Source organism: Staurois parvus, unplaced genomic scaffold (genome assembly GCF_062004578.1).
Source record: "Staurois parvus isolate SC_StPar_1 unplaced genomic scaffold, SC_StPar_1.0 ptg000151l, whole genome shotgun sequence".
NCBI classification, from domain to species: domain Eukaryota; kingdom Metazoa; phylum Chordata; class Amphibia; order Anura; family Ranidae; genus Staurois; species Staurois parvus.
In genome coordinates, this window is record NW_028317947.1 from 20,567,879 (window position 1) to 20,592,216 (window position 24,338).

The 24,338-nt window shown below is 39.0% G+C and overlaps 1 protein-coding gene across 1 annotated transcript in view; it reads right to left on the reverse strand.

Moving 5' to 3' along the window:
• Positions 1 to 1,930: 1,930 nt before the first annotated feature.
• Positions 1,931 to 24,338, reverse strand: part of MRC2 (mannose receptor C-type 2) — a 74,334-nt gene continuing 51,926 nt past the window's right edge. Inside the window, exons 18-30 of the mRNA XM_089674609.1 lie at positions 23,340 to 23,407; positions 22,768 to 22,868; positions 22,224 to 22,369; positions 21,318 to 21,432; positions 20,172 to 20,329; positions 19,950 to 20,055; positions 18,921 to 19,159; positions 17,050 to 17,218; positions 12,359 to 12,508; positions 10,900 to 11,019; positions 7,560 to 7,739; positions 6,389 to 6,415; positions 1,931 to 5,302 (exon numbers count right to left, since the gene is read on the reverse strand). Coding sequence (XP_089530735.1) covers positions 5,082 to 5,302; positions 6,389 to 6,415; positions 7,560 to 7,739; positions 10,900 to 11,019; positions 12,359 to 12,508; positions 17,050 to 17,218; positions 18,921 to 19,159; positions 19,950 to 20,055; positions 20,172 to 20,329; positions 21,318 to 21,432; positions 22,224 to 22,369; positions 22,768 to 22,868; positions 23,340 to 23,407 — 1,800 coding nt within the window. The 3' untranslated portion in view covers positions 1,931 to 5,081. The remainder of the gene's footprint in view (positions 5,303 to 6,388; positions 6,416 to 7,559; positions 7,740 to 10,899; positions 11,020 to 12,358; positions 12,509 to 17,049; positions 17,219 to 18,920; positions 19,160 to 19,949; positions 20,056 to 20,171; positions 20,330 to 21,317; positions 21,433 to 22,223; positions 22,370 to 22,767; positions 22,869 to 23,339; positions 23,408 to 24,338) is intronic.

Genomic DNA, 24,338 nt, shown 5'->3' on the forward strand with positions numbered 1-24,338 from the left:
GACAACAAAATGGTATGTTAAACACTTCCTACTATACCACCTTCATTTTAAAAATATATAAATATATTTAATTAACTTAAGAATAATATTAAAAGCTCAGCACAATACCACCAAATAGATTTTTGTATATGTACGTGTAACTTGTAGCGCTTTAAAGTGTACCTAGCATCAGAGGTATTTTTTTTTATGTGCACTTATGCTAGGTGTAACAGTGCTCCCCATGACAATATCTTCATCTGCTTCTTTCTCCAGAAAGATGCTTCATTTGGGTTCACCATCTACTTACTGGGCTGAGATTCTGGCTCAGAGATGGCACAATCCTGCGAATTCTGCTACGTGTTTTGGACTGTGAACACAATTTCCCAGGGGTGGACTGGCAACTCATGGGGCCCCCGGGCAATAGGGGATCATGGGGCCCCTGTGTCCTTACCCAAACTCAAAAAAGCCTATGAAAAAGGTACCAGGGGCATCTCATGGGGCCCCCTACTGACCCCGGGCCCTTGGGCAGTGCATGAGTTTCCAAATGATCAGTCCGCCCCTGCAATTGCCTGACACAAATCAGATCCTGTTGCAGCCTCTCACCATGTGACTTGCTACAAAGTTACTCATCACCGGGGAAAGGAGACTTTAAAAAATGCTCTCTCCTGCCTGCAGCAAACTGATGAAGAAAAAAAAGCATCCAAGAGGAGCTGGGCCTTTGATGTGAGTTCATACAAAGTAATGAGAGAACAAAAACATATGGAGAGCCCACTGGCTCAGGCTAGGCTGCTTACAACAGATAAAGCTACCCTCCGGTGGGTACCCCAGAAGGTTGTTGGAAAAAAAAAATCACTGGATGGACTTTTGTCTTTTTTTCAGCCAGACCAACTATGTAACTAATGGAAGAAGTGTCAAACCATATAATAAAAGATATATATGTAAAATGCAGCACTATTAATATACCATAAGTGGTTGTGGTGGTATTAATAAATTAATAATAATAATAAAACACAGTCCAGTAAAAGGTGCTCGTTGATTCCCGTTGCAAATGGTAGAAATGCGCACTATCCAGAAGCGTATAGGTAATCCGCATGTGAGTAAATATCCTGAGGATTCCCCTCTCCTTTCTGGTCTGATCACGGGAAAAACTGGAAAGAATGAAGATCAAGTGCCCTCGTGTGGTGAAGATGTGGTCCGGCAGGTCAGAGAAATCTTTGCCAAGATGTAGTTCCCCCTCTCAGGAGCTGACACAGGAATCAGTCAGGGCTGCCTGTGCTCAGATTAGCTGTGGTAGTGTGTATGAGCATACACACTACCACAGCATACATATTACCTATATGCTTCTGGTTAGTGCGCATTTCTACCATTTGCACCGGGAATCAACGAGCACCTTTTACTGGACTGTGTTTTATTATTATTATTCATTTATTAATACCATTACAACCACTTATGATATATTAATAGTGCTGCATTTTACATATATATATTTCTTGGGACTTTTATGCGTTTTCCTTGAATGTTCAGCTGCTAATTATTGAGAGCGCTCACTGCAGTTTTATACTTTCCTTTATCTCAAATAATAAGAGTCCAAATTAATTTATTAGTTTACACTAATAACAACTGAGTTTCAGGGGTCAGAAAAAACTCCTCCTTCATCAGGGCTTTAGTTAACATAAGAACCAGTTTTAAACTAATAAATTATTTATCCTTTGGTCTGGCTCTCCTTCCATTAATACATGTTTTTTTTTCATGTAACAAATTGATATCATCATTGCACTCTAGGCAAAGAGACTTGACTGGAGCTCAAGGATCTTTTTTAAATAAAATGCACTGGTTTTAAACAATTCTACTGTTCTAGTCTATTGTGGTATTTCAGATATGTGTTCAAGCAAGATTACCGAGAGGTCCAGTGTCATCCACAAACACAACACAAATAAGAGATAACGTGTGATAATGTGAATGCAGTCATGTTTATTGCCATTGAAAATATACCAATACGCCATACCCGGACATATGGGTATACATACATAGTTTTTTTGTTATGCCTACTCCCCATTTAAGCACACGGTGCTCTGGATGTGGGACTCCTGGATTAACCCTTGCCTTTCTACCAGAAGGTGCACTTTAGCAAACATGGCTCATGGAGGCAAGGGGCTGTAGCAGACAAGCTAGCTTCGGCTCATATTTGATATTCACTTACTGACATTCCTTCTGGTGGCTTTAAAGGCAAGGGCTAGCTGTGTTCACTCTTAGCATATATTACATGGTTTTTTTTTACTGCTGACAACATGCAGTATAAACTGGTATATACAGCAGTGGCAAAATGGCATGATTTTGGTCCTTGTAGAAAAAAAATAGAAGCCATAAGGCTAAGGATTACTAATGAGACATCAGAGAAAGAATGGACAAACAAACATAAACAAACCTGTTGATAAAGTAGTGACCCCATAGCATAGCCTAGTCCACTGTTTCCCAAATGTTTCCCCTCCATTATGATGTTGTCAAGTAAAATCTTTAATTCTGATCTCTGCCTTCTGTCACCTCTAACATGGATCTCCTTAACTTGCCAAGCACATGAATCCTCCAAGAGAACTTGCATGGTAACAAATCTGACAGCTCAGATAAAACCTCATTATAGGTATCTTTTTTAAATCTCACCTTTAATCCAAACATATCCACTGCTTCAGCCCTGAGGTAGAGGGAGGCTTTTTCCTCCAAAATGTGTTAGCTTATCTCGATACATGTGTCAAACACAAGGTCTGCAGGCCAAATGGGGCCCACCAAGCCATTTCACCTCTCCTGCAACTGCGGCACCCCCATATTTCCACATCTCCACCCTCACCTTGTCTCAGCAGTTGGCAGAAGAGAGGAGGGCAGAAACCCTCCACTAGATCCTGCGCTTCTCTGTGCAGGCGCAGAGAGGCTTGTCTCTGCCCCCCATCTCAGCAGTCAGAAGCAGAGAGGAGGACAGAACCTCCCTACAGATCCTGTACAGCTGTAGCACCCTCTTGTCTCAGCATTCGGCAGACTCCAGACCTCCTCTAGTCCTCCTCCAGACCCTGCACTTTCTGCTTCCCAGCTCCACCCTGGCAGCAGCACAAGGTAAGGGGAGTGCACTGTGAAGTAAGGGAGGGTGGGAATCTCTTGAATTCTGATACTGGGGGAGGTATGGCTCTTGACATGTGATGTAAGGAGGGGTGGGGTGCTCTGAATATCTGCTTACAAGTATTATGAAAATAACACAATGCTATGCTCGTTGAAAAGGAGAGTTGCACGCCGCTGGTATTATCCACAAGATACTTAATTAGAGACTGCCCAGACAGAACGCCATGGCAGAACCATGTTCTGTCTGATTATCTCCAATAATGTTTTTTGTGGATAATACCAGCAGTATGCGACCCTTTTTTTCAGACTTGCATCATCTGCTATGGAAGTGGGAGTTGGCTCCATGCCGGTCTGCACTTGCCCTTCACAGCTTAAGTCTTAAGTTATTACTGAAACCCGTAATGATCAAATTCAGAGGCAATTATTTAATATGATAAAGAGTAGACACGGTTATATATTCTTTCAGATATAACCTTTGAGGGCAACCATAATGCTGATGCGGCCCGCAATGAAATTGAGTTTGACATCTCTGTTCTATACCAATAAAAATTTGGACTAAAACTCCTCATGAACGTTAGCCCTGGGCGCTCCTCAACACTCAACCCATGGCATCTAATCAAGGCATTCTCTCTGAAATGGCTACAGGAGCTCACAGTAACTGACATTTCCACCCACAGAAAGGACCTCAGTCAAAATGAATAGATTTCTACTGTTTCTAAAGGCAGAAGTGTTAACTCTAAATATCACTTTTTAGGAATTTTATCTGAAAATTATTTGCTGTCTGTGCTTGCTTTTTAGATACGTGGTACAAGTAGGAGCCATGCTGTGTCCAGCTCCAACGCTGCACTATCATGATTGATGCAACAAAGCACAGGATGGAGAGCTCCAATTGAGAGCTGAGCATCTCTGTTGTCCCTGCATCAGACCTTAGACGTTAAGACCTGAAAGAATGGACCATCACTTGATAATTTTAGTAAATTTTTCTTCATGTGTTTGACAGACTCATGAGGAATCCACTGTATGTTTTTTGCAGAATGGAGCTTTGGTTTTTTTTGTACTGAGGTTGTGTTATGTGGACTGGATAGATAAAAAATGCATAGCCAAGGACTTAAAAAGACTATTCCCTAACATCACCTTCATTCTTGTGATGACTGTGAGCAAAAGAAAAAGTAAACCTCAGATGAGCAGTGGACTGTGATGCTGAATCTTGCAGAATATCATCCAGAGGGAAGGCATGAACCACCATTGTAAAGATCCCACCATGATGAATAAGGTCCAACACTATGGGGGGTCTTTTTATCACAAAAATGGCTGTGCAAATGACTCAAGCATTCACACGGCTGTCACAAATAATGAACACAATTTGTGTAATATATTTACTTCCTATGATTGCCAGCTTCATCTAGTGGCCATAATTCTGTATTTACCTAATAGGAGTATTTCTGGAAAATACCACATTACAGCCACTAGAGGAATCTGACAATCATAATAAGTAAACGCATTAGACAAATTATGGCTGTGAAAATGCTTGAGACATTTCCACCGCAAATTAAAAGAAAAAAATAGACTCCTTAGAAAAACACTGTACTAGTCTCAGTGCCACACAAGAAATACAAGCACTATATTTTGGTCACAAAGTTACAGCATTTGTCGATCTCAGAAATTCAGAGTGAACACAGCCTAAGCCCAGTTTATTCCCCCCAGTCTCAAAGAAAGGTTTGCTTTGAGTTTACAATGGTAAGGAGACTGCTGGGAGTAAGATGGCGGTACCGTTAAGGCTTCCTGATGTCGGAGCAACTCGAAAACCATTGCTCAGCAATGTACGACAGCCCCCGAAAAACACTGACAGTGTAGAAATCCATTTTCAGTAAAGGGGGCATCCTGCACCCTCTGTAATATCAACAACTACCATGGTCACCAGGTAGTGGGAAGAATTAAAAGTCTTAAACGACCCAACCCCCCCTTGAATTTTAACATGACGTCACTTCAACCCTCTCTTATTCCTGTTCATTCATTTCCATGTCTGACACCAGTATGTTCTTATCAGCTGATCCTCCCGGCCCAGTACTGGCACGGCTGTATCTTGCACTTTCGAATGCTCCTTGTTCTGCTGCAAGTTTTCTGCGCCGGTACAGGTAGATGATTACAACCACTAAGATGCAAAGGGCAAAGGTAGAGAGGACCACTATTGCCACTGCCGTGCTGTGTGGTGGTAAAACTGCAAGAAAATAGATCAGTGTAAGAAACTGAGGGTGAAATTAGCAAATATGAACATACAGATAAAGAGGAACTCTGCCCACAATGGATGACTCAGTTGCTTTGAATGTTTATATCTCTTTGTGAGGTCTTTAACTGCACCCAGCTGTTGCAGACAAAGCTCGGCTTTTCAGTTGGACTACTGTAACTGGCTGTAGTTTAGACAGCAGGAGAGCTCTATCATCTGTGGATTCTCTATAACAAAATCTATAGAAACTACCTTACACTGCTAACAAAGTTAGCTTAGATGGAAAGCCAAACTAAACATGGCCATGCTGGATGAGAGAAGAGACAACAGTAAAGACCAGGGGAAAACTAAACCTTCCCATGTGGAAGAAAAATATATTTTAAAAATATTCTTCCCAAATATATTGCCATATATTTGAAATACTACAATTTTGGCCATATTCAATATATTTAAAAAAATATATATATATACATATATATATATATATATATATATATATATATATATATATACACATATACACACACTGCATGTTGAAATGTGTTTTTATTACATAATATATGAAAAATATTTTAAAAATACATTTCAAATATACTGTATGTCTTTAAAAAGACAAATCTACATTTTTGGAATGCATTTACAAATATATGTTAAAATGACTTTTATAAAAAAAAAGTCATTTTAACATATATTTTTACATGTATTTGTAAATGCATTCCAAAATGTAGATTACATTTATTTTTAAAGACATACAGTATACCCATAGGTTAGGAATATATCTTTTATTGCTCGTTCACACTAGCGTTTGAAGGGCAGTAAAACCCTGCCACTTTTTTTTACCACTCCCAACTGCTCCCCTGTGATGTTTTGATTCACTCTCATGGCAGGAATTACACCCTTTTACCCTTTGTTGCTTTTTTTAAGTAGCCCCTCCATTCCATATTTGAAAGGATATATAGTATATCTATAACCAAAACTCAGCTTTTGGAGGATTCAACTCTCCATTTGTTCTGGTGACCAAATACTTGAAAATTCAAAAACTTGAAGGAGTTATTCAAATTTGTTTAAAATCATACTTACTAGATTTAGAAATGTTCTCTTCCTCCGCTAATAAAAAAAACAGGATTTTGGATAAAGAAGAGATAAACAAAACAAATAATTAGTTATGAATGGCTGAAAAAGAGACATCAGTATGTGCAATAGTAAAGTTCAAGCTAAACTAAACTCTTTAAATCAACATTAACTATTTGTAATCCTTATGCTGCTAGCATTAGTAAATAGATAGGAAGTTATATTATATTTACTTGTTTTAAATTTTTTTTTACATTTCTTTAGTGGCTTCCTGGTTTCTGGCTTAAGCCAAAATTATATCATACACCCCAGGAGTCTTCATGGGCATTTTTTTTCTATAGTCTGGAGACGGGAGGATGGAATTTCTCTGTCTGCATGCCTGAGCTAAGGACAGATTGATTCCAGAAAGTAAATGCTGCCCTCACTAAAGATGGCTGCAGCTAGAAATGCTGGGGGGGGGGGGGCTTTTTCAAAGTGATTTAACAATAGAATAAAACATGGAATCATGGATGGATGGGTGAGTTTGCTTTGAATATTAACAATTAATGAAATAATCTTTTCAGTTTGTGATGCTCAGATATAGTCAAGTTCCAGGGGCAGATTGACCATTTGGAAACTCGGGCACTGCTCGAGGGCCCGGAGTCAGTAGGGGGCCCCATGAGATGCCCCTGGTACCTTTTTCCTAGGCTTTTTTGAGTTTGGGCAAGGACACAGGGGCCCCATGATCCCCTATTGCCCAGGGGCCCCATGAGTTGTCAGTCTGCCCCTGTCAAGTTCCAGTCTATGGCAAAAATTACTACATAATATTTTTAGGGATTTGTCAGCATTGTAGCAGAAAAATAGAAATAAATACAAAAAACTACCATCTACTTAGAGTAGGACACTACTTCCTCCAGTGCCTGGTTAAGCACTCGTCAATTTCCTTATGCCTTGAAATTGACCACATGGTATCAGAGGGTCTTGAGGGACTGATATGCGAAGAATACTGACCGATCTCCTGATATCAATCCTCCATTTTTCTCCACATTGACACAGGGCACCTGATAGTAAATGTTATATGTGCCCATATTATAGTTAATCCTACTCTTTTGAGGGTCTTTAACTTTTCCTGGATATGAAGTGGGAACCATTTTAAAATGAGGTTCAATTATAGGTCTGAAAGTGTGAAGGCACAGCTCACCTCTGGACAGTTTGCATATAACCCCCTTTCTGACATTGGTACAAGAGCCCAGACCCCAAACTCCATTGCTGCCTTCAATCCAGTAACAGGAATTCGGACTCAGCAAGCTAGGACCCGAGTCTTGCTGACCCCAGTTTGAGTAATTGACTGGTGTGTTATCATTCCACAAAAGTGAGCCTTCTGCAACAGAAGAAGATATAGGATAATACATCATAGTCCCTTTACATCACTGTACAATTGGACTATACAACCTCTCTACAATCAAATTTCGAATGACCAAAACTATATACCGTAGTATGAAGTTCCACCTAATCTATCCAATCAATTTATATCAAATTAAACAGGCCTTGGCATTCCAGGTTCAAAGGTGATTGAACAATCAGCTGACAATAAACTGTACTATGTCCTTTGATCTACCAACAACTATGTAGAATGATGGCCTGTCTAATTAAATAAAAAAATATATATAAATGGGTCATTTAGGACTTTCCATTCTACCTAATTTGGACACATCTAAAGGAGATTGTGCAGAAATTTTACAGTCACATAGCAACACGTATGGTGGGGTTTAGACATAGGACATAATTCAACCATTTCAGTGATAATTAGCAAGATAATACATTTTCAGAAAGCACATTCACTTATCAAACATAAACCATACTCTAATTAGATTAATTATACCACAATGCAAGCTCTAGTCTGTATTTTTTTAAAAGGATGGGCTGCCAAAATCTGATGCTGTCATTTTGGTTGGGTGTTGGCAGGCTGAATCATTCACAAACTAAGGAACGTTTTGCTCCCAATACATGACTAAAGCTGGGCATACACGGGTCAGTTTTTTTCATATACAATGAAACAATTGAGTACTGTCCGTGATACTTCTTTTATTATATTATTATTTTTTTTTTTCCATCCCCTACATCTCTTCTAACATTCTGCTATACCTTTGTGATCAGTACTGCTTTGACCTGAAGAAGGGGACACTCCCCGAAAGCTTGTCCTCAAAATTGTTTGTTAGTGCAAATAAAAAAAGTATCACGGACAATACTCAATTGTTTCTGCCGCAAATGCACTAATACGCCTACAATCACCTCTTTCATATACAATGAAAACATAAACATTGAAAATAATCAAATAAGCCTACAGTAATGTGGAAACACATATATCCATATATCTTCAAAACAAATAGTATAAGTGTTGGTTCACCCTTAAGAAATGTCCTTAAAACATCCTAATGCAGTGTCTCCTGCGCTCCGGGACCCAGGCCGGTGGTGAGTAGATGGAATCAAACTCCAAAAAGGAAGGGACCACCGGAATAGACAAGGTCGTGCAGCTCCACACCAAGGCTGGGGAAGCCCAAACAAAACTGTGAAGAAGAACAACAAAAGAGAAGCGCACCAACCTTGCGCATTACCTCAGTAACCAAAATTTATTAAAATAAAAGAATGGTACTCACAAACAGCGAATAAAAACAAGCATGTAAGTCCTCAAAGGGACTTTAGAGGCAAGATGCCAATGCGAATCCCATCATGGAGGAAGCCACTCAGTACAGCTGACGCGTTTCGAAGGACATGCCTTCTTCCTCAGAGCTGATCTTGCCTCTAAAGTCCCTTTGAGGACTTACATGCTTGTTTTTATTCGCTGTTTGTGAGTACCATTCTTTTATTTTAATAAATTTTGGTTACTGAGGTAATGCGCAAGGTTGGTGCGCTTCTCTTTTGTTGTTCTTCTTCACACTTAAAACATCCTATCCAGTGTTCAAATAATATGTGTTCATTTCGTGACATAAAAAATATACACTATATTGCCAAAAGTATTGGGACACAGTTGGCAGCATGAAATTGTACAAAATGTCTTGGTATGCTGACACCTTAAGAGTTCCCTTTATTGGAACTAAGAGGCCAAGCCCAACCCCTGAAAAATAACCCCATACCATAATCCCCCCTCCACCAAACTTTACACTTGGCACAATGCAGTCAGGCAAGGCATTTTATATTTTAGTCAGGCAAGTACTGTTCTCCTGGCAACCGTCAAACCCAAACGTGTCCATTGGATTGCCTGACAGAGGAGCATTATTCGTCACTCCAGAGAACCCATCTCCACTGCTCTTGAGTCCAGTGGTGGCGTGCTTTACACCACTGCATCAGACGCTTTGCATTACACTTGGTGATGTAAGGCTTGGATGCAGCTGCTCGGCCATGGAAACCCATTCCATGAAGCTCTCTATGCACTGTTGTTGTGCTAATCTGAAGGCCACATGAAGTTTGGAGGTCTTTAGCTATTGACTCTGCAGACTGTTGGCGACTGTTGCGCACTGTGCACTTCAGCATGCGCTGACCCCGCTCTATCATGTTACGTGGCCTACCACTTTGTGGTTGAGTTGCTGTTGCTCCCAGTTGCTTCCACTTTATTCTTATACCACTAATTGTTGACAGTGGAATATTTAGTAGGAAGGAAATGTCACGGATGGACTTATCGCACAGGTGGCAACCTATCACAGTACCACGCTTGAATCCACTGAGCTCCTGAGAGCCACCCATTCTTTCACAAATGTTTGCAGAAGCAGTCTGCATGCCTAGGTACCTGATTTTAGACAACTGTGGCCATGGAGGTGATTGGAACACCTGAATCCAATGATTTGGCAATATAGTGTATCTTGCAAGAAGTGCTTTGATAAGTATGCTTCAGTGCCTTAACTGTCCATCCACCAATGAGTGCAATGCCCGCTCACCTTAATGTTTGACCTACAAATTAGGTTACTTGCGCTTTATTAAGTTGTTCATGTGGTTTCACCTCCAGTGGACTGTGGGAACAGCAGATAGCGATCCCTTGGACAGCTACTTCTAGTGCCCGCACCTGAAGAGTGGCAGGTTGGAGTCACCTAGTTGGCTGAATTTTAGGGCTTCCTGAGCATTTTCACTGGATTAAAATTGTTGGACTAAGTATTCTTGCTGGTATTGAAAAACCAAACTTGTGGATCATTGTTTTAAAGGGAACACAGTAAAACAAACTGAAGTTAAATGGAAGCAGCTGGAACCAGTCTCTTAAAGGGACCCCACGCATGAAGTGGCTGCTAATAGCTGGAAATGGAACCGCAAGAACAACTAAGTGCAAGTGACCCAATTTGTAGATTAAACATTAAGGTGAGCAGGCATTGCATTCATTGACAGATCAGCAGTTTGGGCATGCTTATTTAACCACTGTGATTTAACTTGCAAAATCTGGTATAATGATCTTGAGTGGTTATGGCTTCCAAAGCAGTAACATAAGCAATGTAATTAATAATGATTCAATTTTGCCCCTTACTCTCCTTAATTGTCATGGACAAAAAATATCTTACCTTTGATACTAAAGGACATGCCAAGCCATGCTCCTTTTGTCTGGCTTTCATATGTCTGCAGGTGTTCCCAGACGAAAAGGTTTTCTGTCTCATCTACAATGGTCAAAACGTCACCACCAACTAAAACACAATGATTAACAGGGAATTAATATATTATTTAAATTTTTGTTTGAAATTGTAGAAGATAATAAATTGGTGTACACGTTTTTCTATATGATCAGTTTAAGACCTCATGCACACAGGACATTTTTACAGCTGCTCCTAGGGGCGTTTGGCATTTTGTTTTTTCCTGTCTCTAAACTGCCCTGCATGTTATCCTATGTAAACATGTACACATAAACTTTTAGAGGCATTTAGTGGCAGGAGAATTTAGAGGCAGGAAAAAACCCCACTGCAAGTTCGACCAGGAGCAACAGAGTTATGGCAGAAAAAACACTTGAAGCATTTAAATGTGTGTAAATGCGTATTAACCCACATGGAAGAAAAATATATTTTAAATATTCTTCCCAAATATATTGACATATATTTGAAACGCTAAAATTTTGGCCGTATTCAATATATTTAAATATATATACTGTATACTGTATGCTGAAATAAGTTTTTTATATATTACAAAATATATTAAAAATATTTTTAAAAACACATTTTCAAATATACTGTCTTTAAAAATACATTTAATCTACGTTTTTGAATGCATTTACAAATATATGTTAAAATTACTTTTTTATTTTAAAAAAAATCTGAAGAATATATTTAAAAAATATATATATTTTTAAAAATATTCTACATATATTTTGTAATATATAAAAAATGCATTTCAACATACAATAAATAAATATATATATAAATATATTTTTAAATATATTGAATATGGACAAAATTGTAGTATTTCAAATATATGTCAATATATTTGGGAAGAATATTTTTAAAATATATTTAAAATATATTTTTTCTTCCATGTGGGAAGCAAGGCACGCTTAGAGCTTAAGCATTAATTTATTTCAATGGCCAGAATAAATTATTTATTCTGGCCAATGAAATTAATTAACGCCAAAATGCTTGACGAGGGTAAACGCAGCTAAACGTGTTACGTCTACGTTTACGTGTTACGTCTAGTAGTGTTAAAGAAAATGTCCAGTGTGCATGACGTCTAATTATGTGTGCTATTTTTTTATGTAGTAACTTGAAAAATGTTTTTATGAATGGATTGGCATCGCTATAGCTTATTTTGGGAGTTTGCAAAGTTAAAAAGAATTTTTTAGAAAGTTCATTGAAATTGAATAAAAAAAATATTTTTTGGAAATCAAAATTGCTGCAAGTAAGCATTTAAAATACTTGATTTTTCTGTGCTTTTACTTGCAATTTTAAGTTAATGACAGGGACGGTTAAAGGTTTAATATCAAATGAGAATTTATTATTAATTGGGAGCTGGGATTCAGATATTGTGATCAGCGATTACCTTTCTGGCATGTTTTGGCAGCATCCTTTTGGCTAATGTTGACCTCCATATGGAAGAAGTAGCAGTAGTCACGGAATGGGATCCAAGAGGAATCACCTATTGAATTCGGGCAGCTGCTGTTGAAACTCCACTTATGAGTTTTGGTAGATTCTGTTTAGTAAAGGAAAGAAGAGGAGACATGTTAAGATGTTGGGTGAAAATATCCATGCAGGCAGAGAATCTCCATCTATCTCAGAGTGGATGCAATAGTTCAGGAGATTGTAGCTGTCTATCTTGTCTCTGTTCTTTGGCACTTTCCACTGTGCTCTACACCTCTGAAGTCACATCCCTTGACATTACCAATCCCATTATTATTATTGTACAGGATTTATATAGACCCAACAGTTTGCTCAGCGCTTTACAATATAACGGGAGACAATACAGCAACAATACAGTTCCATACAAGAGGGATAGGAAGGCCCTGATCCTTGGAGCTTACAATCCCATAGAATCCTTCTCCATGATCATTGTTTTCTGTGTGCCCTTGCAAAGAGCTAATTTTCACTTCTGCAGAAAAATGCAGCTCTACACACAAGTGTGAACTGGCCTTTGCATTGCTTGCATTTAAAGCAACACATTTGGTAAAGTATTAAAGAAAACAGGACTGCGTCAATTTGCACTTTTATCTGTCTGGAGTCCAGTTTTAAAAATGTACGTTTTTAACCAATACATTCATAAAGTGTTACTAATCCCAGGTCCCTGCATTCACTGTATCTGGTCTCCCATACTGCACACTGCATGGAAATGCAATTATTTTAGTAAACATAAACTGCTAAATACCTTTTCTCATCAGCAGTTAGAGCAGTCTTGTGACTTCTATCAGTGTCCAGCAGAGCACTGGGTAAAGCTTGTAGGAGGAGTTTTCATTCTGCACTAGGAGGATGCAGAAACCCTGACCTCTGTCTAGACAGTGCTGATTGGCCCTGTGCTGATCACATGTACTCTCCCAAGTTAAAAAAAAACCAAAACCTCTTGAGCAATACACACTAAACTGAGCATGTGCAGAGTGACTCCACATGTCTTATCAGGAGATAAGAAAAGAGAGGGGCACTGGAAGAAGGGGAGGATCGGAAAAGACAGGATCAAACAGCGATTTTACACAATGCAGAGGATTAAACCCTTAGGTTCCACAGTGAGTATAACAAGCATGCTTTACTGCATATACAGACTGATTTTACTGTTGTGGGTTTAGTAACACTTTAAATGTAAATATGTCAAGGAAACCTTAGTGACCAATTAAGAAATGGTAACATGCAAGCTTTCAGAATACAGTAGTAAGTTCCTATTGAGCCATGTTTTCTGTTAGGCAGCAATTGACAATGAGCAAAACCAATTAGTGAGTTGCTTATGCTATCCAGAAAACCCTGCAACTGTTTCAGAATCAGTAAATTTACTGTAAACTGAGGTCTCTGTATTCTATGTCAGTTCTCCTGTAGAAAGCATCGTAACACAGTACAGCAATGCATAGCACATAACATGTATGAACATTCGCTGCAATGCATTGTAATAACACATTGCAGTGCTTGATTTGTTTCCTTTTTCTATAATAATTACATGTGATGCAGTATGTTGTGACACACTGCAATAAAATGATCCTTGTGTCATTTTATCACAATGAAGACCAATGTACGTGTTGGTGCGAACGGGCTCTATACAAAGCAAAACTTTTTGATTGGTCTTTGCATTGAAACTGCACTGGGCAATGCTCCTCAATGCAGCCCAAAAGGACTGGTGTGAATGAACCCTAAAGAAACACTGGGACTGTACAGTCTGAAGCCTGCCCTCTGTCATTTTATCTCCATTCTTCGTGCACCTCCAGGGGCGGACTGACCATTTGGAAACTCGGGCACTGCCCGAGGGTCCGGGGTCAGTAAGGGGCCCTTGAGATGCCCCTGGTACCTTTTTCATAGGCTTTTTTGAGTTTGGGCAAGGACACAGGGGCCCCATGATCCCCTACTGCCTGAGAGCCCCATGAGTTGTCAGTCCGCCCCTGTGCACCACCACTCAAAAATCAGTCCGTAGTAGTAAGAACCTAACTGGTACTTGTGAGACAAAGCAAAGGAACCTGTAGTGGATGTTTTTCAGAATATTACTCCTGCATTATCACTTGGAGGTCTCAGATCATCAGATTACCAATAAAAGGGATGAGGGAAGACTGGTAAACAAGTGCAATGTCTGGAAAAAATTGAAATGCTAAGTGGGCAGGATGTGCTTGTATGTATTTTAAGGCTTAAAGTGTTATTAAACCCACAACAGTAAAATCAGTCTGTATATGCAGTAAAGCATGCTTGTTATACTCACTGTGGAACCTAAGGGGTTAATCCTCTGCATTGTGTAAAAAGTTTCAATATTCTTCAGATTTTTTTAACATATATTTTTACGTATATTTGTACATGCATTCCAAAAATGTAGATTTGTATTTTTAAAGACATACGGTATATTTGAAATGTATTTTTAAAAATAATTTTCATATTTTTTGTAATAAAAACACATTTCAACATGCAATATATATATATATTTATTGAAATATATTTTTAAATATATTGAATATGGCCAAAATTGTAGTATTTCAAATATATGTCAATATATTTGGGAAGAATATTTTTAAAAAATATTTCAAATATATTTTTCTTCCATATGTGGGCATGCACATGCTCAGTTTAGTGTGCATTGCTAAAGAGGTTTTTTTTTTTTCTTGGGAGAGTGCATGTGATCAGCACAGGGCCAATAAGTACTGTCCAGACAGAGGGTCAAGGGTTTCACATCCTCCTAGAGCAGGAAGAAAACTCCTCCTACAAGCTTTAACCCGTGCTCTGCTGAAGTCACAAGACTGCTCTAACTGCTGATGAAAAAAGGTATTTAGCAGTTTATATTTACTAAAATAAGTGCATTTCCATGTTCTGTGTACTGTGGGAGGCCAGATATCGTGATTGCAGACTCCTGGGTTTAGTAACACTGTAATTTTCAAATCTGACTTGAGTGCCCCTTTATTATATTTGACAAAGGGGTCTAGCTTTCTTACCTTGCATTTTAAAATTATTTTTTTTATTTAAAGTATCTCTTTTCTTTTTCTTTGACCATACATGTTACCTTTCTTACCTACATATTGATTCCAGGCTAACGTGAGACAACATATTTTGTTTTCTGTGATGGCCATGGGGTATTGGAAAAGGCCTACAGACATACAAGTATTTGTCCAATATCTATAGACATCTTAACCAAATCTTTGCAATTTTTTGCATTCAGTTTGGTTCTTAACAAGTGTTTCGAATTTGTAGAGGTTTTCAATGAGTTAAGCTCTTTCCACTTACTCTTAGGGAGAGTCTGTTCAGAGATTTACTACCCTCATCTCATTAACTTCTAAAGGAGAGCTGAAGGTTGTTTGAAGTCCCAGGCTTTATAGCTCAGCACTGCTGAGATGGATTGCATGTTATGGGAGGTACTGCCTTAGTTAATCACAGAACTAAGTAGGTATCTATGGATCCTATAACAACAAGCAGAGATGTTGATAAGGTTTGAGACTTCAAACAATCTCATTTTCTTTGAGCCTGTAAAACATCACAGAACAGCCTTTCTCTGCAAGTGGATAGTTTAAAGCTTGCCATACACTGAATGAAGTTTGCAGGCACCAGCTGAATTTTGATCAGTTTGTGGTCATCCTGCTTTGATTGATTTCTGTTGAAGGGACATGCCAGAGACCATAGGTTGATTAGCTCTACCCACCTTCTTTGTCCTTTGTCACTGCCATAGCCCCATGAAATACCCAGTAATTGCCTTTATGGGGTAATATATCACAACCCCCGCCTCCCTATAATGTAGTTTGGGGTATTTGAGCAGCCAGTTGCCAGGCCCCAGTGCTGTCACTTCTGAGCAAAGAGAGGCTTGCAGAGTCTGGAGCAGGTTTTGACTTTCAGAAAGTCAAAACTTGCATAGGGATGCTAAAGAGCTCTGACAGTGAATCAAGGGGACGGAGCACGGGGAATGTGAGAAAAGCTTTTTTAAGACAGCCTGCTATATTTCCTAGTATGGTAAAAGTTTGTATTAAAAGATATATATTCCTAAGCTGTTAGTGAAGTTGGGCAGGTCTTAAATTGGCCATACGCTGATAGAAATATGTCCAGTTCAGCAGGGACTGGCCAAATTTCAATAAGCATGTGGCTGTCCCTGCCTGACAGAAATTGATCAACTTCTGTCTAAGGGACATGCTGGTAAACATTTGTTGATCAGTGCTTGTAGCCCCTGACCAGTGTATTCTAACAGCGGTGAGGTCCAATGTCAGAATACAATGCCCCGGTTTGAAGGATTCCTCCATCAACCATATGTGTGTGGTTAGAGTAATCTGTTGGTTTTTTTTTTTTCATTCAGTCTGTTGGACGTGTTGAGGTGAGCAGAAAGCCATAATTGTGAGATAATATAAAAAATGTTCCTACAAGAGCACACTGAAGAGACGAGCTATTCAGTTAATACATGGACTACATTTTGGTGCAGAACATACCACTATACTTAACGCACATCTACACCCAACTTAGAAAAGGAATACACAGTATTGTCAATCTAGCATGTTTTCAGGCACTGGGAGACCTCAATTGAGAAAGGGGAGAACAACCATAAAGACATAACAAAATGCAAAAAAGAATAAAGAGTCGGCTTACGAGTGTTGTAGCTGCAAATTGCTCCAGGTAGTTTATGATCACAGTTTGCTGTGCTCCATGTTCCTTGGGCATCCATATATACACAGCCACTCAGACGTTGTGGCTCTCCATCCCTCCAGTTGATATATGAAGTCCCATCATCTGTTAGCCAAGAGTAGGATCGCCCGCCCTATGAAGTATGAAATAACACTGATTTAGGCAAATATACCTAAATAAAATGGCAGTATTTCCTAAAAAAGGATGACTGGGATACTCAGTATGCAACATTTTAGAAAATTAAACAGTAGCGGAGTGCATATCAGCAAATGGACAAGTAATTTGAAATCAATGTATGCAGCTCACCTTGGCGAGTGGCCGAGAAAACATCAACTTGTGTCCTGGCTGATAGACTTAAGTAGCAAGAATTCACAGTGCATTCCCAAGTGATCTTCAAAAACACACCCCAAGGTTGTCTGTATCACTGCTGCTGCTGGATATTGCTGCTGGATATTTGGGAGTCCACAAGGTGCAGAGTAAGGAGGTGAATTAGGATAACAGATAAACAAAAGTCCCAAATTTATTAAAAGCAATAAACATAATTCAAAGCATGCATTGCTCCCTCTTCACTTCTTCACTGAAGAGGAAGCAATGCATGCTTCAAAGTGTACTAAGATTTATTGATTTTAAATAAAGTAGGGACTTTCATTTATCTATTGTTATCATGATTTGCCTCTTTACTCTGCACCTTGTGGATTCAAAATGTTCAGTAGTGCTAATGTTGAGTGTGGTACACCCAAACTTGGGATTTGTTTGCAAAGATCTCTTGAGAATTTATTGTGGATTTCTGGTATAAGCCTATCAACTGATACATGAGTGGATGTTTTCTTAGCCAACAACTGAAGTGAGATGCATACATTGATTCCAACTTACCTGTCCTTCTGCCAATATTTTATGATGCATTCTGCTTTTGTTTTACTTTCTAGTATGTACTCCTATATGAAGGCTTGCAGTCATCTGCTCGAAAAGGAAACTACACCTACAAGACCTTTGTTGTAGACCGCCAAGTTCCCCTATATTAATGTGGAGTATTAAAATTAGGAGCATATTTTGATTCAAAGTCTGGTACACCTTGCTATGTGAGCCTCTTCATGGATTAGAAAGGCAAGGAACATTGTCCCGAGTGTTGGGGGATAGGAATGACAGAGCTTTAGTCTCCATGCACATGGGGTGTTTCGATAACGCTGGTAACGTTAGCTGTGTAAAGTCACGTTAAAAACGTGAGTTTTTCAGGTTTTTTGGCGTTTTTGCATTAGTGTTTTGCCACATTTAGCTGGGTTTTTCAGTCTGCGTATTTAGCATTTTTAGCATTTTTTGGGGCCAAAAAACGCCAATTTGCAGCATTTTACCGCAATTTACTGCATTTTACCACGTTTTGCATTGTTCAGTGTTAGAGAATTTTTACAGCTAAAAAACTCTAGAAACCCACTAGTCCAGAGTTTTTTTTTTCCAGCCAAAAAAATGTCCCTGCCAAAAAATGTTGATTACAGTCTATGTGTGCATGGACACATAGGATAATATGCTGGGGGGTTTACTAGCTGTAGAAAATAAACTTAAAAAGCCAAAAACAGCAGCTGTAAAAACATCCAGTGTGCATGAGGACTTAAGTTTGAAATTCATTTCTTTCCCAGTTATACAATACTGCTGCCTTGACTCTCACTGTGTACAGGGAAAGGATTTTTGGGACTTGTAGTCCTGTGGGGTGTGCATACATACTGTACATACGTAAGAATTGCCATAGAACACATGGCTGATCCCTCATTCCCTCATAACTTGATATTTTGAAACTAGTATTTCACATTGAATACTTTAACAGAAAACACAAAGTGTGTCACCTCTTCATTCGACAGCCCAATCCAAAGAGGGGTCTTCTGCCCGGTTACTGCAAGGGTCAAATATGCTTGTTGGTAGGCGTCTGGGATGCTTGTTAAGGTGGCATTACGAGTCTCACACAGCAGGCGAGCTTCAGTCCAAGACATTGGTTTTTGCAGAATGAGGTAAGAGCTGTTCCTGTATTGGAGTCTGGTGCTAGGTGGAAATGGAAATGGTTCGGATGCTGGGCTCAGAGAGGGCACTGCAGAGAAAATATATTTTTAAGAACAAAATAAACACAGGGGAGTTGATTTTCTGAAACAAAATCAAACTTGGGTGCAGCTCTACATAGAAACCAATCAGCTTCCAGGTTTTTAGTCAAATCTTAAAGTGGTAGTAAACCGCCAAAAAAAAATTCCCCAAAAAATTTCCCCTGCAAAATAAAAGCATAATGTACTAGTATGCATTGTATGAAATACTTACCTGAAAACTAAGCCCTCAAGCGATTCACCGTCACTACTGTAGGCGCTTCCATCTTTACCGGGTCCTCCTTCCGAGTTTGCGGGCTACGGCTGTATGACTGGCCGAGCCACGATGAAGTCACGTCCGTGGCATGACTCTCTCAATGGATTGGACTCCGTCCATTGAGAGCGCAGTGCACATGTGCTGGTGATGTCACTGACTGCTACTATAGTAAATATCTCCTAAATGTTGCATGTTTAGGAGATATTTACTGTACCTATAGGTAAGCCTTATTTTATGGGGCGTTACTACTTTAATTGAGCAAGCAGAAGTTAGAAGTTGATTGGCTACCATAAACAGCTGTACCAGATTTGTATTCTCCAATTTTAATAAATCAACCCCATAGAGACATACTTTAACAAGCAGTGCTAAAAGCAGTTATGGTAAGCAAAGTACAGTAGCTCAAAGCAAGCAACAGATTTAATAGATGAATTCTGATTGGCATTTTTGGTGTCGTTCAGTTTTCAGATTTTCTTTGTTTTGTCTCAAACAATCTAGACTTGAAATGTGGTTGCACACTCACAGCGCACCTTTGCTGATCTGGCAGATGTATCCATGCTTTTCTGTACACAGTTTGTCGTCCCATCGCCCGGTGAACTGTGGTTGAGGTCCATGCCAGATCGCAGCACAACTAATCTGCAGATGTCAAAGATTTTTTTTTTTTGAGAATGTCATATTCTGTTCTACATAACTAATATCAAACTTATGTTATCTAGAAAGGCTCTAGCACTGATTGCCATAAATTAGCTCACCATTTTGCCATTGGAAGAGCTCTCTCTGGATGGTGCCCCTGGTGCCCAGTTCACATATGCCAGAGGCTGACCCTCTTCCCATTGGAATCTCTGCTGTCTATTGTTCAGACCAATCCAGAGGTCAGAAGTGATGTTGGGAAGTATGGATGTAATAAAAGCTGAAGAAAGGGAAGTAGAAAGACATAAAATAGACTAAAAAGTAATAAGACTAAAAAGTAATATTAAATGTTGGATGGAAGCCAACAGCTAGGCTGGGTATACCTGAGTCATTTATTTTAATTCAACCAGCAGATTGAATGAAATAAAATGACTCTATTCCCCATCCACACACTCGATGTGGATGGGGGAATCCCTCCCATTGAGCTACTGTATTCTGACAGCGGGGAGACTGCCCCATTGTCAGAATACACCATTGACCACCGCTGGCTATAGTCAGAGGCACTGATCGCAAGAAAATTTTCCAACATGCTGGTTGAACACAAGTCGATTGATAGATCAACTTGTGTACAATCAGCCTGACTATATATAGATCGAAATTCAGCTGATCCCTGCTGTATTGGACAAATTTCGATCTATGTATAGTCGGTTTTAGACCCATAGGCTTTTTTGTGATGAGATCTCCCAGCTGTAGTGGGATCATTTAGTAAAAGTCAACTGTAGTACCATGTCCATGCATATTTTTACTAACAACAGTGAACCACTATCCACATTTTTTTTATCATTTTAACATTTGTGCTGTCTCAACTAGAACTGCATATCTCCATTTACTGAAGAGGCTCAAAACTGTTCCTAGGCCCATAAGGTCAGGGAGCCTGTGCATAAATGGTTCTTCCACTAATTTACAAGCTGTGTACATATATGAAGTTCCGTAGAGTATAAAGTGGCTTATCTCTTTCCTTTATATCTGTTTTTCCATTCTGTTTTGCTTACAAGACTCTGGTAGTCCTGAAACAAAATATGATATTTTACTACCTCAAAGGTGAAACATGACAAAGGTTTTGTTATTACATGTATGATATAAGGGATCATTTTAACCCTTAAAAATGGCCATGTAGTTTTTACAGAAAATTCTTGTGGATGTTACTTCCAAGCAACACATTTCTATTGAAACCCAGCCAGTGCTAAAATGCCAGTGGTAGCACTTACCCTGTTCTAAGTAGTTGTCAATTGTAGCAATCTCTCCATTTAGGACTTTGCAGAACTCTCGAGCTTGTTGCCACGTCCTACTCTCACCCTTACCATCCGCTCTCACTCCAAAACACTGCATGGAGATAAAAATCAACAAAGTCAAACTGGTGCACTCGGGGACACACTATATAGCAGTGTTAAGTGGCATGTTCTTAGATAGCTATGCAACCCCAAGGCTCTGAATAAAATAGGTCAGAACTGCCCATAGCTATAAATCAAAACTGGGTTGGGTCATGAACTGTCGCTGAGGTCCGCACATATTACTCTTCATTATTAAAGATAAAAACAGTTGTGTGACTGAAGAAAAAACTTTGACGCTGCTGCACTGACCATTGTTAACCTGACCTTACACCTGTAGAATTTTGTTCGAAGATTTGGAAGAGAAATTGTAAAAATTGATTGTCGGACCATTGATGGTGTCTTCATGGGCTCTACCAATTTTGAACGATGTTTCATTCGAGTACCATGTCAATGTCTTGATTTTTGTAGAACGGATATTCTCCTTCTGAATTCACTTTGACAAGTGCATATGCAGTTATTATTTTTCTTGTTGGGGAGTGAATTCAATGATTAGAAATGTGTTTGTCCTATTAGATTTTGACAAAATATTTTCCATCCTCCTCCTTCAATTTTTTTTTTGCTTTGCTTTGGTCAAGACCAATTGTTGAATTGTCCCCTTTAGCTTTGAGGTAAAATTAAAAAGTTCTGAAAATTACATCTTTCCAAGGAAATTCTACAAGTATAAAGCCAGCTTTAGTTTAGTTTAACATTCTGCAGCATTAATTTGTCAGAAGAGAAAAATTCATCCTTTTTCATTAAAATAGCATGACACGACATTTTTATTATACTTCTTTGTGTTCTAACCTTGTTCATGAAAGGTAGCCAGGTCTTAGGGCAGCCACCCACACTGGGTGGGGAGAGCGGAGGTAAGGTGGGTGGTGGCAGTGTGCTGTTGGTTCGTTTACATATATAAGGCAAAGCAGTGATGCATTTCTGATCACCCCATTCTCCTGCAGACAAAAAGAGAGATAAATACTTGGACAAGTGACTCATTTTGGAACCAAAGAGTCGGTATAAAACCTTCAATTTCATCAAATATACTGGCTATAAGTACAATCTATATATTTAAAGGACAATTTCAATAATTATTTAAAAAAACACTAGTCCCCTAAACACATTAAGATAACTCCCACCCACAGAAGCCTACTTACTTCATCTAACCATGGCATCCTTCCACTATTTCACTCTTTTCCTGGCCCCTAAAAATCTAGTGCCTGGCTGCCCGCACCATAGACTTAAATGGGACTTACCCAAGAATGATCTAAGTGGTTCAGGGATGTTAAGAGATATAAAGTATCCTTGCTAAAAAAAGTTGTGTTCTGAGCCCAAATACACATGTACTACTTACCTCTAACTGCTGTCATATAAACACATTTCTTCTCTCTGGAAATGCGGCCTATCCGACCAGTAGCCCAGTTTACGAAATTGAGTACAGTCTTGTCTGACCATCTGCAGAAAGTACAATTTACCATAAAGATGACTAAAACCAGTATTTCATTTATTTCATCTAACAGCCAGCACTGCAGAACAAGCACAGACTCTGCCAGACCCAACTAAAAAAAATGGTTGTTTTGTGTTAAATTCACTTCTTTTTACCTAAAGGAACTCATTTTAATTTTCTGATTATATCTATTCCCCATTATACAGTGTCTGCTGGCAGCCTTTCCTTTCTCAAGCCGTACTGTATGGATAGGCTAACTAGTTTATAGGCAAAATGGCTACTTCTACTGTGAGAAGGTAAAGAAATCCAATAACTTAATATCATTAGCTGGTGTACAATTAAATATGCATTGTGATTTTTTTTTAAACATAAGATGTACATGTTTGATACAAAAATGTACAGAAGAAGCCCAAAGTTGACTTTCAACAATTTGTTGGTGTTGGTGTGCAACTTATTATTTTAACACCACAGCAACTCACCTGAATCTCCCATCATTTTCATACGTGTGCAGTCCGATCCACCAGTGCTGCTCTTGAACTCGAAGAGACTTATTTAGGATAAAAAAACAGCATTAGATAAATACGATAACAAAATTTTATAAAATAAAGTGCCCCATCTTCTAGGAAACCTCAAAAAATGCATGAAAAACTCTGTAGCACTTGGCAAAGGACTTGCTCTTAGGAAGTTGTGTTGTGCCTGCATTGACAACTGCCTTTTAGAGTTTATGGACATCGATTAAAAAACACAAAAGCACAACAAAACAGTCAATGAAAAGAGAAGTACTGGTATTCTCAGAGAGGTGTCTTCTGCCAAAATGAAGAACTTTTTGCTCTATGCTAGCGAATGCAAATGTCAGTTTCAAAAATAATACATTGTCTCCCATTTGGTCCCCACTTATTTTCAGATGTCTTTCCTTTCAGTACATTTTTTTGAAGATTCTAAACCTACATTGGTGCAAAGGAGTACAAAACAATGATACAAAGTTTAAGGTTTCTTATTGAGATTTATTACCGACATGTTCCAAAATCGCACTCCTGAAAAATTCAAGATGTCTTTAAAATGTACTGTCCACTCTGCAAGTGATCTTTTCACCTACCCTACTCTAGTCACTTTGTCACTCTGCTGCAGAATTCCCTTCCTTGTATTGTTTGGCACTGTCCAACCCTGAAAATGTTTAAACAAACCCTCAAAATTCACTTTTTACATCAAGCAGAGAATGTGAACTACATGATCCATCAGTTTCAACTCATATGAAATGTAAAGCAGAAATGTTTTTGAACCATGCAGTGGGGCTGTGCCCACACTGTATGGGCTAACTGCTTGTTTTTGTCTAGGGGTGATAACAATGAAAGTATACTTACAAAATCCGCTGATCCTCGGAACACAAGACTGGTCCCTGATGCTTCTGCCCCCCTGCACACTAGGGGTCTTGTGAATGGACTGTTCCTGACATCATCACACCCATAGACTAGCTTCTG